This window comes from Palaemon carinicauda, chromosome 39, assembly GCF_036898095.1.
Source record: "Palaemon carinicauda isolate YSFRI2023 chromosome 39, ASM3689809v2, whole genome shotgun sequence".
Classification (NCBI taxonomy): Eukaryota; Metazoa; Arthropoda; class Malacostraca; order Decapoda; family Palaemonidae; genus Palaemon; species Palaemon carinicauda.
Window position 1 is genome coordinate 18,798,316 of NC_090763.1, and position 15,000 is coordinate 18,813,315.

Consider the following 15,000-nt stretch of genomic DNA (forward strand, 5'->3'; position numbering starts at 1 on the left):
AAACCATCTTTTTACCTTTTCTAACATTCCTACTCAAGGCGAATGACAAATTTAATCCGATTTGGAAATGCCCCGGTATTCCATATTTCTCCTGACAGAGAGACTAAGAATCTTTTGGAGCTCTGATAGGAAAGCATGCAACTTTCCTATTGATGAAGAAAAACTAATTGAAGTCGAACAACGAGTTGGAAGAATTTTGAAGACTATTTCGGATTTGGTTCTTCAATATTCTCTACTTCTGTGCTGTTTCCGCCTTATTCTGCACAATCTTAATTTTTGAATCTTCAACATTATGGGCTATACTTTCTCATTACAAATCCGCACAATCGTAAAATGATCAACAAATAATACCTAGTTCTCCTTTTCGGATACTTTATTTTTCCTGTCTCCTCTTCTTCCTGTATTTTCTGTCCGAATCCTTTCAAATAAACAAGTTATTAGTCTTCAAGATTCTTGTTTTGCTTTTCATGACTGCCTTCCTGATTCCACTTGTCGTTGATCCCTTTTCTCTTAGAAGAAAGAAGTCTTCAAAACAAGAATCTTGAAGACTTCTTCTTTCCCTCCATGAGGAAGAAGAAGTCTTCAAAACAAGAATCTTGAAGACTTCTTCTTTCCCTCCATGAGGAAGAAGAAGTCTTCAAAACAAGAATCTTGAAGACTTTTTCTTCCTCATGGAGAGAAAGAAGTCTTCAAGATTCTTGTTTTGCTTTTCATGACTGCCTTCCTGATTCCACTTGTCGTTGATCCCTTTCTTCTTAGAAGAAAGAAATCTTCAAGACAAGAATCTTGAAGACTTCTCCTTTCTCTCCATAAGGAAGAAGTCTTCAAAACAAGAATCTTGAAGACTTTCTTCTTCCTCATGGAGAGAAAGAAGTCTTCAAGATTCTTGTTTTGCTTTTCATGACTGCCTTCCTGATTCCACTTGTCGTTGATCCCTTTCTTCTTAGAAGAAAGAAGTCTTCAAAACAAGAATCTTGAAGACTTCTTCTTTCCCTCCATGAGGAAGAAGAAGTCTTCAAAACAAGAATCTTGAAGACTTTTTCTTCCTCATGGAGAGAAAGAAGTCTTCAAGATTCTTGTTTTGCTTTTCATGACTGCCTTCCTGATTCCACTTGTCGTTGATCCCTTTCTTCTTAGAAGAAAGAAATCTTCAAGACAAGAATCTTGAAGACTTCTTCTTTCTCTCCATAAGGAAGAAGAAGTCTTCAAAACAAGAATCTTGAAGACTTTCTTCTTCCTCATGGAGAGAAAGAAGTCTTCAAGATTCTTGTTTTGCTTTTCATGACTGCCTTCCTGATTCCACTTGTCGTTGATCCCCTTCTTCTTAGAAGAAAGAAGTCTTCAAAACAAGAATCTTGATGACTTCTTTCTCTACATGAGGAAGAAGAAGTCTTCAAAACAAGAATCTTGAAGACTTCTTTCTCTCCATGAGGAAGAAGAAGGCTTCAAAACAAGGATCTTGAAAACTTCTTCATCCTCATGGAGAGAAAGAAAAAGTCTTCAAGATTCTTGTTTTGCTTTTCATAACTGCCTTCCTGATTCCACCCTTCATGTTTTTTTTTTAAAAAATAAGCCAGATACAGGAACACTCTATTGTTGGCTGGGTGGGGCTCCCCTCTTCCTGCTGGGAGGGGGGGCTCCCCCCTTCCCGCTGGCAGGGCGGGGCTCCCCCCCTTCCCGCTGGCAGGGCGGGGCTCCCCCCTTCCCGCCGGCAAGGCGGGGCTCCCCCCTTCCCGCTGGAAGGGCGGGGCTCCCCCCTTCCCGCTGGCAGGGCGGGGCTCCCCCCTTCCCGCTGGCAGGGCGGGGCTCCCCCCTTCCCGCTGGCAGGGCGGCGCTCCCCTCTTCCCGCTGGCAGGGCGGGGCTCCCCCCTTCCCGCTGGCAGGGCGGAGCTGCCCCTTTCCCGGTGGCAGGGCGGAGCCGCCCCCTTCCCGCTGGCAGGGCGGGGCTCTCCCCTTCCCGCTGGCAGGGCGGGGCTCCCCCCTTCCCGCTGGCAGGGCAGGGCTCCCCCTTCCCGCTGGCAGGGCGGGGCTCCCCCCTTCCCGCTGGCAGGGCGGGGCTCCCCCCTTCCCGCTGGCGGGGGGGGGGGCTCCCCCCTTACCGCTGGCAGGGCAGAGCTTCCCCCTTCCTGCTGGCAGGGCGGATCTCCCCCCTACCCGCTGGCAGGACGCGGCTTCCCCCTTCCTGCTGGCAGGGCGGGGCTCCCCCTTCCCGCTGGCAGGGTGGGGCTCCCCCCTTTCCGCTGGCAGGGCGGGGCTCCCCCCTTTCCGCTGTTAGGGCGGGGCTCCCCCCTTCTCGCTGGCAGGGTGGGGCTACCCCCTTCCCGCTGGCAGGGCGGAGTTCCTCCCTTCCCGCTGGCAGGGCGGGGCTCCCCCCCTTCTCGCTGGCAGGGCAGGGCTCCCCCCTTCCCGCTGGCATGGCGGGGCTCCCCCCTTCCCGCTGGCAGGGCGGAGCTGCCCCCTTTCCGCTGGAAGGGCGGAGCTGCCCCTTTCCCACTTGTAGGGCGGGGCTCCCCCCTTCCCGCTGGCAGGGCGGGGCTCCCCCCTTCCCGCTGGCAGGGCGGAGCTGCCCCCTTCCCGCTGGCAGGGCGGAGCTGCCCCCTTCCCAGTGGCAGGGCGGGGCTCTCCCCTTCCCGCTGGCAGGGCGGGGCTCCCCCCTTCCCGCTGGCAGGGCGGGGCTCCCCCTTCCCGCTGGCAGGGTGGGGCTCCCCCCTTCCCGCTGGCAGGGCGGGGCTCCCCCCTTCCCGCTGGCAGGGCGGAGCTGCCCCCTTCCCGCTGGCAGGGCGGATCTCCCCCCTACCCGCTGGCAGGACGCGGCTCCCCCCTTCCTGCTGGCAGGGCGGGGCACCCCCTTCCCGCTGGCAGCGCGGAGGTCCCCTCTTCCCGCTGGCATGGTGGGGCTCCCCCCTTTCCGCTGGCAGGGCGGGGCTCCCCCCTTTCCGCTGTTAAGGCGGGGCTCCCCCCTTCTCGCTGGCAGGGCGAGGCTACCCCCTTCCCGCTGGGAGGGTATATATAAGTATGTATATATACATATGTATATACATATATATATACATATATATACATACATATATATATATATATATATATATATATATATATATATACATACATATATTTATACATACATTTATATCATTATTATTATAGTTATTAAATGCTAAGCTACAACCCTAGTTGGAAAAGCAAGATGCTATAAGCCCAGAGGCTCCAACAAGGAAAATAGCCCAGTTGAGGAAAGGAAATAAAGAAAAATAAAATATTTTATGTATAGTAACAACATTAAAATAAATATTTCCTATAAAAACTATAAAAACTTTGACAAAAGAAGAGGAAGAGAAACTAGATAGAAGTGTGCCCGAGTGTACCCTCAAGCAAGAGAACTCTAACCCAAGATAGTGGAAGACCATGGTACAGAGGTTATGGCACTACCCAAGACTAGAGAACAATGGTTTGATTTTGGAGTGTCCTTCTCCTAGAAGAGCTGCTTACCATAGCTAAAGAGTCTCTTCTACCCTTACCAAGAAGAAAGTAGCAACTGAATAATTACAGTGCAGTAGTTAACACCTTGAGTGAAGAAGAATTGTTTGGTAATCTGTGTTGTCAAGTGTATGAGAATAGATGAGAATCTGTAAAGAATAGGCCAGACTATTCGGTGTATGGGTAGGCAAAGGGAAGGAACCGTAACCAGAGAGAAGGGTCCTATGTAGTACTGTCTGGCCAGTCAAAGTGTCCCATAACTCTCTAGCGGTAGTATCTCAACGGGTGGTTGGTGCCCAGGCCAATTTGATAAATTCTGCACATTTAGACGCGTTTTTCATATTAAAATAAGCCATATATTTTTGATACATTAATGTCTGTATTCTCTTAACGACCTCGGGATCAGAGCCCCAGGCGAAATCACACAAAGACAACACCTTCTGACTGGCCGGGAGTCGAATTCTGGTCCTGGAAATATGAACATTGACATACCACTAGGCCAAGTGGTATGTCCATGTTCTTACAAGTTTTCTGGACCCAGGTTCGACTTCCGGCCAGTCAGAATCTGTTGTCTTTGTGTGATTTCGCCTGGGGCTCTGATCTCTAGGTCGTTAAGAGAATTCAGACATTAATGTATCAAAAATATATGGCTTATTTTATATGAAAACGCGTCTAAATGTGCAAAATTTATCAAATATATATATATATATATATATATATATATATATATATATATATATACATATGCATATACATATATATACAAACATATTTGTCGTACAGTTTGGAAAATTGGCAGTACCCTACTAGACACAGGTCCCGATATAGCAGGGATAAATTGACCCTCAAAGGGCATATGAAAAGCAATAACCTAGAAAAAAAAATCAGAATCTTGATGCTGCAATTTTCAGCACAGTTTGAGGGCTCTATGATGGTTGGTTCTTCAGGTCGTTTTCTCCGGTATTTTGCTGGAAACTCTTAAACTAGACCTTTGAATCTTCTCAGGAATGGGTTCAGTCATACGAGGGACTAATTTAAGGCCATCATCTTTACAGAATCCAAATTCTTCCATGTAGATTCCAACTGTACTTTGAACCGATCCAGTTCCATAAACATCAGACACCAGCTGATCAAAGATGTCTCAGTCGCCATGAAACACTTTTCCTTCAGGTTGATCCTTAACCACATCACTATTACGGATTACTGAAACTGATTACTGTCCAGCTGCTACATTTTCATTTACATCTTCCAGTAAGCTGTCCAAAAACCAGGGTAATAAAACTAGAAAAATAAACACATGTACCGTAAAAAAGAAACTATTCAATACGAACTGAAAATACTAAGCTAAAAAGGGAGAGAAACTTTGCTTACAACCTCGAAATTAAGTTCTTTAAAGCGCACCCACCACTTGCACCATTGGTGCCATATTCTAGATAGCTTTTGTGCATTTGTTTACGAACTCTGACCCAAAATTAGTTCCTATTCAAATATAATTCCTTTTTTATATATTGAAATCCTTGGTGTCTTGCTCCCTAAAAATGGCGCGACTTTATTCTTTTTTTTTTCCTGTCGTTTCACAGATCGCCCTATAAAGACGTAGCCCAACAGATTATCGGTAACTAAATAATATCAGAGCTTAGAAAGGAAGTTTGTAATTTTAACACTGAAATGAATATCGCGGAGTCAAGCTGGCAACTAATCATAAAGAGTTCATCTGTAACATAACTGGTATGGAATGAACATCTTGGCCCCCCAATCTTCTTTGACTCTCAATATTCACTCCCTCTCTCACTCCTTCTCGCTCTCACCCCTTCTCACTCTCACCCCTTTTCACTCTCACCACCCTCGGACTCTTTCACCCCTTCTCACTTCTTCGCCAACCCCCCCCTCTCTCTCTCTCTCTCTCTCTCTCTCTCTCTCTCTCTCTCTCTCTCTCTCTCTCTCCATAATAAATGATAAAAGATAGCGTCGAGTTTATATCCCCCACTTACATAAAACTAAATTTCAAAATAAATATCTTCTTGAGAAACATTACAAGCTCCATTCTCTCGGAACATGATGTTCGTGAAGTGGATTCTTTATCTCACTAAGAGTTGGAATTGTTGAAAAACAAACAGGCAAGAATGGAAGTAATAATGTGGTTTCTGGAAGGGTTACAAGGTTTTGGTAGGTTTGGATAAATGGATAAATTCCAGGAATTTAAAAGGTAAGAACTAATTACTTGGGTTTAATAAATCCAATGAAATATATTGCAATTCTAAATTATAAAAGGGCTCAGTGCGCCGGCCAATATTCACCTCGTCAGAACTCTCAAAATTTACGTTTTGGTCCAATTATTATTATTATTATTATCATTATTACCTCCGCCAAAGAGGTCATGTTTTCACCTTTGTCTCTTTGTTTGTCACCAACCTAACTAAAAAAGTTACGGGCAAATTTTGACCAACGTACTACTATGTATTCAGGTCGAATCTCTCTCTCTCTCTCTCTCTCTCTCTCTGAATGTCATTTAGGCCGGTATAACTCATGTATGGTGTTTTTTTTTTATTATCATTTTACATCGAACCATATCTGAAAGTACTTTTTCTTTCATCAGTGACTTGAACAAGACTAATGTCGAAATAATCTAATGTAGCTGTTAACGGAAGGAAATGTTTAGCTGCGATACTCCAATAATTCCTACATGATTTTGCGGATTCATGATACACACACACATGTTTATATATATATATATATATATATATATATATATATATATATATATATATATATATATATATATTCAAATAAGCCATATATATTTTTGATTCATTAATGTCTGGATTCTCTTAACGACCTCGGGATCAGAGCCCCAGGCGAAATCACACAAAGACAAGAGCTTGGCTCCGGCCGGGAATCGAACCCTGGTCGGCAAGCTTGTATAGACAGTGACTAAGCCACTTGGCCATGAAGAAAGATAAAAGTCAATGACAATTCTTCTGTACTTATACCTGTCGAATTCAGGTATTTTGTACTTAGAATTGAAATCAACCCATCTTCACCATCGTAGCTAATTGGTAGTTTGTTACTTGGCATTCAATTAATGATAAATTTTGCACATTTTTACGTGTTTTTCATATTCAAATAAGCCATATATATTTTTGATACATTAATGTATTAAAAATATATATGGCTTATTTGAATATGAAAAACACGTAAAAATGTGCAAAATTTATCATATATATATATATATATATATATATATATATATATATATATGTATATATATAAGTTTTTGGGTGTGTGTATTCAGTATTTGCAGTGGATATTCGTAACGTCAAAATGATAAAGCAGAATGAGATATGGCAATTTTAATGCTTTCACTAGCAAAAACACCCCTTTGCTGCCATTGATTTGCCGAGGTTGGAGAGGGCTCCGCCCATTTCGTAGTTGTAGTAGGAAAAGCAACACCTTTTCTGTTTTGTTATGGGAACACTAGAGACATCTGACGAAGGATTTCCTCCGAGTGTCTACGTTCTTTTGACTCCAACTGTACATGTATCCTAGAGTCGTAATTTGTATTCTAGGGAGGCGCGTCACCTGCCATACTTATATTAATATATCTGCCCCTTTACTGCCCTCGCATACTATATCACCAATACAGTATATGGATCTGAGATGAATAACAAACTCTTATAATTAATTATCATTCAATGTTAGATCATGTAGAGCTGTTATTATTATTATTATATTATTATTATTATTACTATTATTATTATTATTATTATTATTATTATTATTATTATTATGCATTTCGAAGTAATATGAAGCTACAAAGGTCAGTTATTTGATATTTATTGTAGACCCCTCTTTCTGATTACGGCCCATTTCTCCTTTGCCTATGCACATACCGAATAGTCTGACCTATTCGTCATACATTATCCTCTTTCCTCATATAACTAACACTAAGATAACAGAAAAAAAATCTCCTTCACCCAAGACGTTAACTACTGCACTGTATTTGTTCAATGGGTACTTTCCTCTTGGTAAGGGTAGAAGAGACTCTTTAGCTATGGTAATCAGCTCTTCTAGGAGAAAAACACTCCAAAATCAAACCATTGTTCTCTAGTCTTGAGTAGAATCCATAGCCTCTGTACCGAGGTCTTTCACCGTCTTTAGTTAGAGGTCTTGCTTGAGGGGACACTCAAGCACACTTCTATCCGTTTCCTTATTTCCTTTCCTCACTGGGCTATTTTCCCCGTTGGAGGCCTTATAGGGTTTATAGCATTCTGTTTTTTTAACTTAAGTTATAGTTTAACCGCTAATAATAATAATAATAATAATAATAATAATAATAATAATAATAATAATAATACTCGTAAAAGTTTATGGTAGAAATAGCTACACTAAGCGTGACTTAGAGGGTAAATAAGCATTTATTTAGAGTATGCATACTAACGTACACAAGCTAATATTGACAATCAATACTGTCTACGTTAAAATTAGCTGCTTACGAAAGACGCCTACATTGGCCACGAAGACACTGCTAATCTAATTAGCATTTGTTTTAGGTAAGTGCTAAAGAAACCTGAATATATCTCGATTGACACTGGAGCATGATTTCTAAAACACTGCCGCTTGCACCAGCTTACGAAAGCTTCTTGAAAGCGATAGTAACACTTAGCCCTTCTCTTTTATCTGGTCTTTGGGTTGGGATGAAGGCGCAGATGAATAAAGGAATCAACTGGTTGTCGAATGGCACATTTTATTTTCACAATAATGTGTATTATATTACAAATGACCGAAATAGCAAACTGCACAGGGTAAAAGAAAATTCAGTCCACACAGTCAGTGCAGTAAATTACTTGAGTTGCTTGATTATATGTATGTATATATATATATATATATATATATGTATGTATATATATAAATATATATATATATATACATATATAGATAAATATATATATATATATATATATATATATTGTATATATATATATATATATATATATTGTATATATATATATATATATATATATATATATATATATATATCATATATATACATATATATATATCAATATATATATAGATATTCATATATATATGTATATATATATATATATATATATATATATATATATATATATATATATATAAATATGTGTGTATATTTATGTATCCTTAATAAAAAATTACAACAATGTAACATCAGAGTTATCTTTATATCTAATTATGAAATTAAAGAAATAAACAAAAATTTCTAGCAATTTGATGTTATAACCAAAAAATATAATCATATGAAGGTCTTTGCACAGTTTTATATCACAATATATGGATCTTTATTGTATTGTACATGATGTGCAACATCATTGATACATCGCATATACAATTTTCTTGTAGTAATGTATAAAACGTTACATGAGAAGTAATATGCCTATTTTCTTTTAAATGTAGGCCTATTTGTATATTCAATAGCGAGTACTTTATCTATTTTTCATAATTAAAACTAATAATGATCACGAAGTTTCCAAATATTTTCAAGTTTATCTATAAATCTATCAATGTGTATTATACGAAAAGATAATGCTATATTTAGCACTCAGAAATGTATAAAAATAATATAACTTTTGGTAAATTACTTTTATTAAACATTTAAAAACTTTCCTTACGTATACATCCTTCGGAATATCATTCAATTTTAGTGATTTGCAATTAAATGATAACAAGGTATAATAACAGAATTATTCAAACACCCTTGGAAGACTTTAAATATGAGCATAAATTGCTCATACAGACATATATAGAAAAGCTATTATATTAAAAACATACCTTAATTTCAAAAGTAAATGGAAAAATACTCTCAACAATACTATTTCTAACAAACTGTAAACATCTTTTATTCTTGGGATAGATATTTGTTCATACAACTGAAAATCTTACGCTTTCATGTTGCATTTAAGTCTTAAAAGAAATTTAAACAAGAAATTCCTACTTTTCAAAATATTTTCGAATCATTATCTTTCAGACTTGATAAATAATTTTAATATTTCAGAACTTCGAATTCAACCATATGTTCGTCTTCTCCTTTTGGGCGTCGATGACCATACCAGTTGTGACGGCAATTTCATCATCTCTTCTTTCCCAAAAATAAGGGGTCGGTTGCCTGATGCGTCCTCTCCAATGCCTTCCACCAAACCTCTTCTCTCCACGTCATCCTTCACCTTATCTCGCCATCTAATTCTCAGCCTACCTCTTTATCTTTCTGTATCAGGTTCCTCCCAAGCCAAACCCAGTAGTTGCATTATCAGATTAATCTAAAGTAAATACCGCAGGATAGTACTATACTCAATTTTTTTAACGAGGTGCATTTGCACAGACTCGCAGCGGTGCCCTTTTAGCTCGGAAAAGTTTCCTGCTCTCTGATTGGTTAGAATGATCTTGTCCAACCAATCAGCGATCAGGAAGCCTTTCCGAGCTAAAGGGGCACCGCTGCGAGTTGGTGCAAATCTGCCTCACTAAAAAAATTTACTACAGTTCGTCAATCTGCCCAATATTATATGAGTCAGACCATCAGATTTATTCTTCTTCAGATTCAGAGTTCAGCAACACCACTTTGTCCCGCGATTGCAGATCAGTGATTACGTTCTGGAATAGCAAACAGAAGAGATTACCAATATGATTACTGAAACAATGTTTATCATTATTATTGTAAATATATTCATCATCGTCATTGAAAAATATCATTCCTGGTTCCTCCTACCTGCTCTCGCTGTTAAATAAGATTGCAGAAACTCTATCAAGTAATAGATCGGTACAAAGCGTCTAAGCTTATATTCAGTAGGTCTATTATAATTGAGTGTTATAATAATAATAATAATAATAATAATAATTATTATTATTATTATTATTATTATTATCAACGAACGAACAAACGAGACCACTAAAGTTACTATATCTAAAAATTATTGAAACAAATTATTATCATTAAAAATATAATTAATATTAACGTCTAAAACACACATCCAGTGACCCAACAACTTTGAGAAATGGTACGCAAATATTTGATTAATTGGATTGTATAAACATCTGATACTTTACTCAAATAACTATGTTGTTCAGTTCTATTTGAGGAACCTAAAGCAGGAATACCCATTCTTCATTAAAGTTAGAACCACGAGAGAGAGAGAGAGAGAGAGAGAGAGAGAGAGAGAGAGAGAGAGAGAGAGAGAGAGAGAGAGGGGGGGGGACTGGTTTATTACTTCTCAACCAGAATTAATTGCATAAAATTAAGTAGAAGGAGAGTAAGAAAAAACGTGCTTGTATTTATAACTCATATGATAATTAAGTAGAAATACAGAGCAAGAAACTGGCTCTTATTTAGAGCTAAGAGAGAGAGAGAGAGAGAGAGAGAGAGAGAGAGAGAGAGAGAGAGAGAGATACTAGCTTTTTACTTCTGAACCAAAATTAATTGCTTAACATTAATTAGAGGGAAAGAAAACAAAACTTGCTTGTATTTATAACCAAAATCAATTATCTAAAAATGAAGAGGAGACTGACCCTTATTTTGAGCCAAAATCAATGAGAGAGAGAGAGAGAGAGAGAGAGAGAGAGAGAGAGAGAGAGAGAGAGAGAGAGAGAGAGAGATATCACTCACCTGAATGTTGATACGACGTCTCCGTGATGCAATTCTGGAGTAAATCAGAATGCCGATAGCCGCCATCACTCCCGCTACGGCCACCGCTACTACAGAGGCCAGCGTTATCAGAGTCACTTTGTATTTGGCTGATCCTACACTTCCCTGCTCATAAAAAAAAAAGACAATAGATAAATAATGTATAAGGGAAATGCCTTGCTAGTTTGTTTCGTGGTTTGCGAGCAATCTATGCCGTCCTTCACACGTCTCTTTTCATCTAACCCAACGTGTAGGCCGATGCCACAGAATATCACAGTTATAGATAGTTAGGCCTAGAGAATAGACTATGATAAATAGTTGAAGAGTAGTCTATAATGAATTGTTAAAGATTAAACTATGATAAATAATTGAAGACTAGTCTATGAAAAATAGTTAAAGATTAGTCTAGGACGAATAGTTGAGGATTAGTCTATGATGAATAGTTAAAGATTAGACTATGATAAATTGTTTAAGATTAGTCTATGATAAATAGTAAAAGATTAGACTGTGATAAGTTGTTTAAAATTAGTCTATGATAAATAGTAAAAGATTAGACTTTGATAAATAGTTAAAGCATAAACCATGCTAGATAGTTAAAGAATACACTAATATAGATAGTCAAAGAATAAGCTCTGATAAAAGATGCATGATAGACTATGATGCATAGTTAAAATGGACTATGATAAATATCGAAAGAAAAGATTATGATAAATATTTAGAGAACAGATTTTGATAAATATTTAAAGATAAGGTTATGATAAATAGCTAAATAATATACTATGATGCATAGTTAAAGAATAGGCTATGATAAATAATTATAGCATAGGCCTTGATAAATAGCTAAATAATACACTATGATAAATAGTTAACGAATATGCTATGGCAAATAGTTGGATAATAGACTATGATGAATAGTTAGAGAATATAATATGAAAAATAGTCAAATAATAGACTATGGTAAATAGTTAAAGAATAGGTTATTGAAAATAGTTCAAGAATATACTATGATGAATAGTTACAGAATATAATATGGAAAACAAACAAAGAATAGGCTATGATAAATAGTTAAAGAATATACTTTCATGAATTGTTTAAAGGACAGAATATTATAAATCCTCAGAATATAGACATTAGTGGATGCTCATAGAATATACAGTGATTAGCAGTTAGAGAATACCCTAAAATAGTTAGTCAGAGAATATATACTATCAGATAGTCTGAAAAACATTAAATTAGGGACAGTAATGAATATTCACAGACTAGAGACAGGTGAATATTCACAGAATAGAGACAGGTGAATATTCACAGAATAGACAGTAATAAGTAGTTATTGAATAGAAAATAGTAAAAAGTCATAGAATAGATGGTAATAGATAATCAGCTAATATACAATAATATATAGTCTTAAACAGAAATAAATGGTCACATAACTTACAGTAATAATCATTCATTGAAATAAAATAGAGAAATAGATGCTAATGACCACCATGTAGGAAAGGCTAGCGGTAACTCTAAGGAATTCGTACACCAGTTTTCATATAATCTAAAATTACACATTTTCTTAGAACACATTTTCACAACTCAGTACGAAAATTAATGCCAATAATATGAGCAATTACAAGTTTGATATAGAATATGAAACTAAAAAGCGCAATTTTTTAAAGAGAATTTCAAGTTTTAAAGAGTTAATTTTGATAAAAATTCTTAAGATTCTTAAGATTCTTAAAATTCTCACCACGAAACCATACCAAGGCATTATTTCCAGGTAGTAGGTTGGCCAGGGCACCAGCCGCCCGTTGAGATACTACCACTAGAGAGGTATTGGATCCTTTGACTGGCCAGACAGTAATGCATTGGATCCCTCTCTCTAGTCACGGCTTATTTTTTCTTTGCCTACACTTACACAGAATAGTTTGGCCTATTCTTTACATATTCCCGTCTTTCCTCATACATCTGACAACAATGAGATACTTAACACTTCTTCACCTAAGGGGTTAATTACTGTACTGCAATTTGTTCAGTGTACTTTCCTCTTGATAAGGGTAGAAGAGACTCTTTAGCTATGGTAAGCAGCTCTTCTAGGAGGACACTCCAAAATTAAACCATTGTTCTCTAGTCTTGGGTAGTGCCATAGCCTCTGTACCATGGTCTTCCACTGTCTTGGGTTAGAGTTCTCTTGCTTGAGGGTACACTCGGGCACACTATTCTATCTTATTATTTTTTTTTCTTCCTCTTGTTTTTTTTAAATGGTGTGTTGGACAGGCTTAATAGAAGGGCCATGGATGACTGGTGGTTTATCAAGAGGTTGTCTTTTCCTTTTTCTGATTTTTTCTTCTCAAAACCATCCTTACTGTCCTCCCTTCAGTTGAAGCGGCTATCCTGGAGGGTATTTAGCCTTGCATGGTGTATCGGCTCCTCCATGTTGACCAGTTTTTCCGACTTTTTACTATAGTCTATGGGTATCATCAATCACTTTTTTTATTATTCTGTACATATTGTTTTTGTTATAATTCTTGTTAATCTAGTTTTTAAGTATGATGTCTCTTTTTTATTTCTATTAATTCTTATGCGGTCTGGAGACATTGAGCGAAATCCGGGACCAGTACGTCCTAGATTTCGTCAATGTCGTCTTCTGTATTGCAATATTCATGGTCTTCATGGAAATATCCAAGACCTTACAGTTGCGTCCAGACAGTATGATATTCTTTTGTGCTCAGAAACTTTGGTTTCTAATATGAAGCACTCATCTGAGCTCCTTATAACTGGTTTTAAGAAGCCAATAATGCTGAAACGTGATGCCATTCCTAGGGCCAGGGGAATGGCGGTGTATATTAGGACCGAGTACCCTGCTTCTCATAAGTCCTGCTATCAATGTGGATGTCATGAGATTCAGGTAATAAAAGTTTGTGGCAGGCATAACAACTTTTATTTGTGTTCGATCTACCGGAATCCAGACATGGATGATTCTATCTTCGATTGTCTTCTTACCATTATGGCTAAGATACAAGAAGATGATAGAAAGGCTTCTTTTGTCTTTGTTGGTGATTTTAATGCTCACCATAGGGAGTGGTTAAGTTCTATCTCTCCTACCGATCGCCATGGCTTAAGAGCTTTAGACTTTGCCTCTGAATCAGGCTGTGAGCAAATCATAAATGAAGCTACTCACAGGTCTGGTAATTGCTTGGACCTCGTATACACTGACTCCCCTGGCGTTATAACTAGTAAGGTTGGTTCTCCAGTTGGGACTTCTGATCATGCCTTGATTTCATTATTAGTGAAGACTGAGCAGCCTGTCCCTGATATATCATATTCCTGTAAAATTTATATGAAATCCCAAGCAGACTGGAATGGGATTTTGCATGATCTTTTGTGCTTGAATTGGTCACAAAAAAAAAGTAATGTCAAAAGAGATATGTCATATATAAACTATTAACAACGTCAAAAACAAATAAGTCATATATAAACTATAAAAAGACTCATGTCCGCCTGGTCAACAAAAAAGCATTTTCTCCAACTTTGAACTTTTGAAGTTATGTGTCCCTTTGAATGAGAATCTAGTCAACATAATTGATAGGCGTATCCCTTCTCGTGTGCTAAGGTACCGAATGAAGGACAAACCGTGGTTCAATGATGATTGTAGACGTGCTTATTTGGAGAAGCAGGAGGCCTATCACCTTTGGAAGGGTAACAGATCAGATTTGACTTGGAACAACTATACTCAGCTTCGAGCTTTTGCTCAGAGAGTTTATGCCTCAACTGAAAAGGAGTACAATTTAATTATAAAAGAAACCCTCTCTGGTACAACTCAGGAACATAAATGATGGTCTACCCTTAAATCTGCACTCTTTGGTGTAGATGCAACAGTT

The 15,000-nt window shown here is 38.1% G+C and overlaps 1 protein-coding gene across 2 annotated transcripts in view; it reads right to left on the reverse strand.

Annotated features, from left to right (window-relative positions):
- Positions 1–8,630: 8,630 nt before the first annotated feature.
- The window catches only part of LOC137631055 (uncharacterized), a 15,638-nt gene continuing 9,268 nt past the window's right edge, over positions 8,631–15,000 (reverse strand). The window contains exons 2-3 of one of the 2 annotated variants that reach the window (XM_068362648.1): positions 11,117–11,260; positions 8,631–10,107 (exon numbers count right to left, since the gene is read on the reverse strand). In XM_068362648.1, coding sequence (XP_068218749.1) covers positions 10,039–10,107; positions 11,117–11,260 — 213 coding nt within the window. In that variant the 3' untranslated portion in view covers positions 8,631–10,038. The remainder of the gene's footprint in view (positions 10,108–11,116; positions 11,261–15,000) is intronic. The other variant, XM_068362647.1, reaches the window with a different exon arrangement.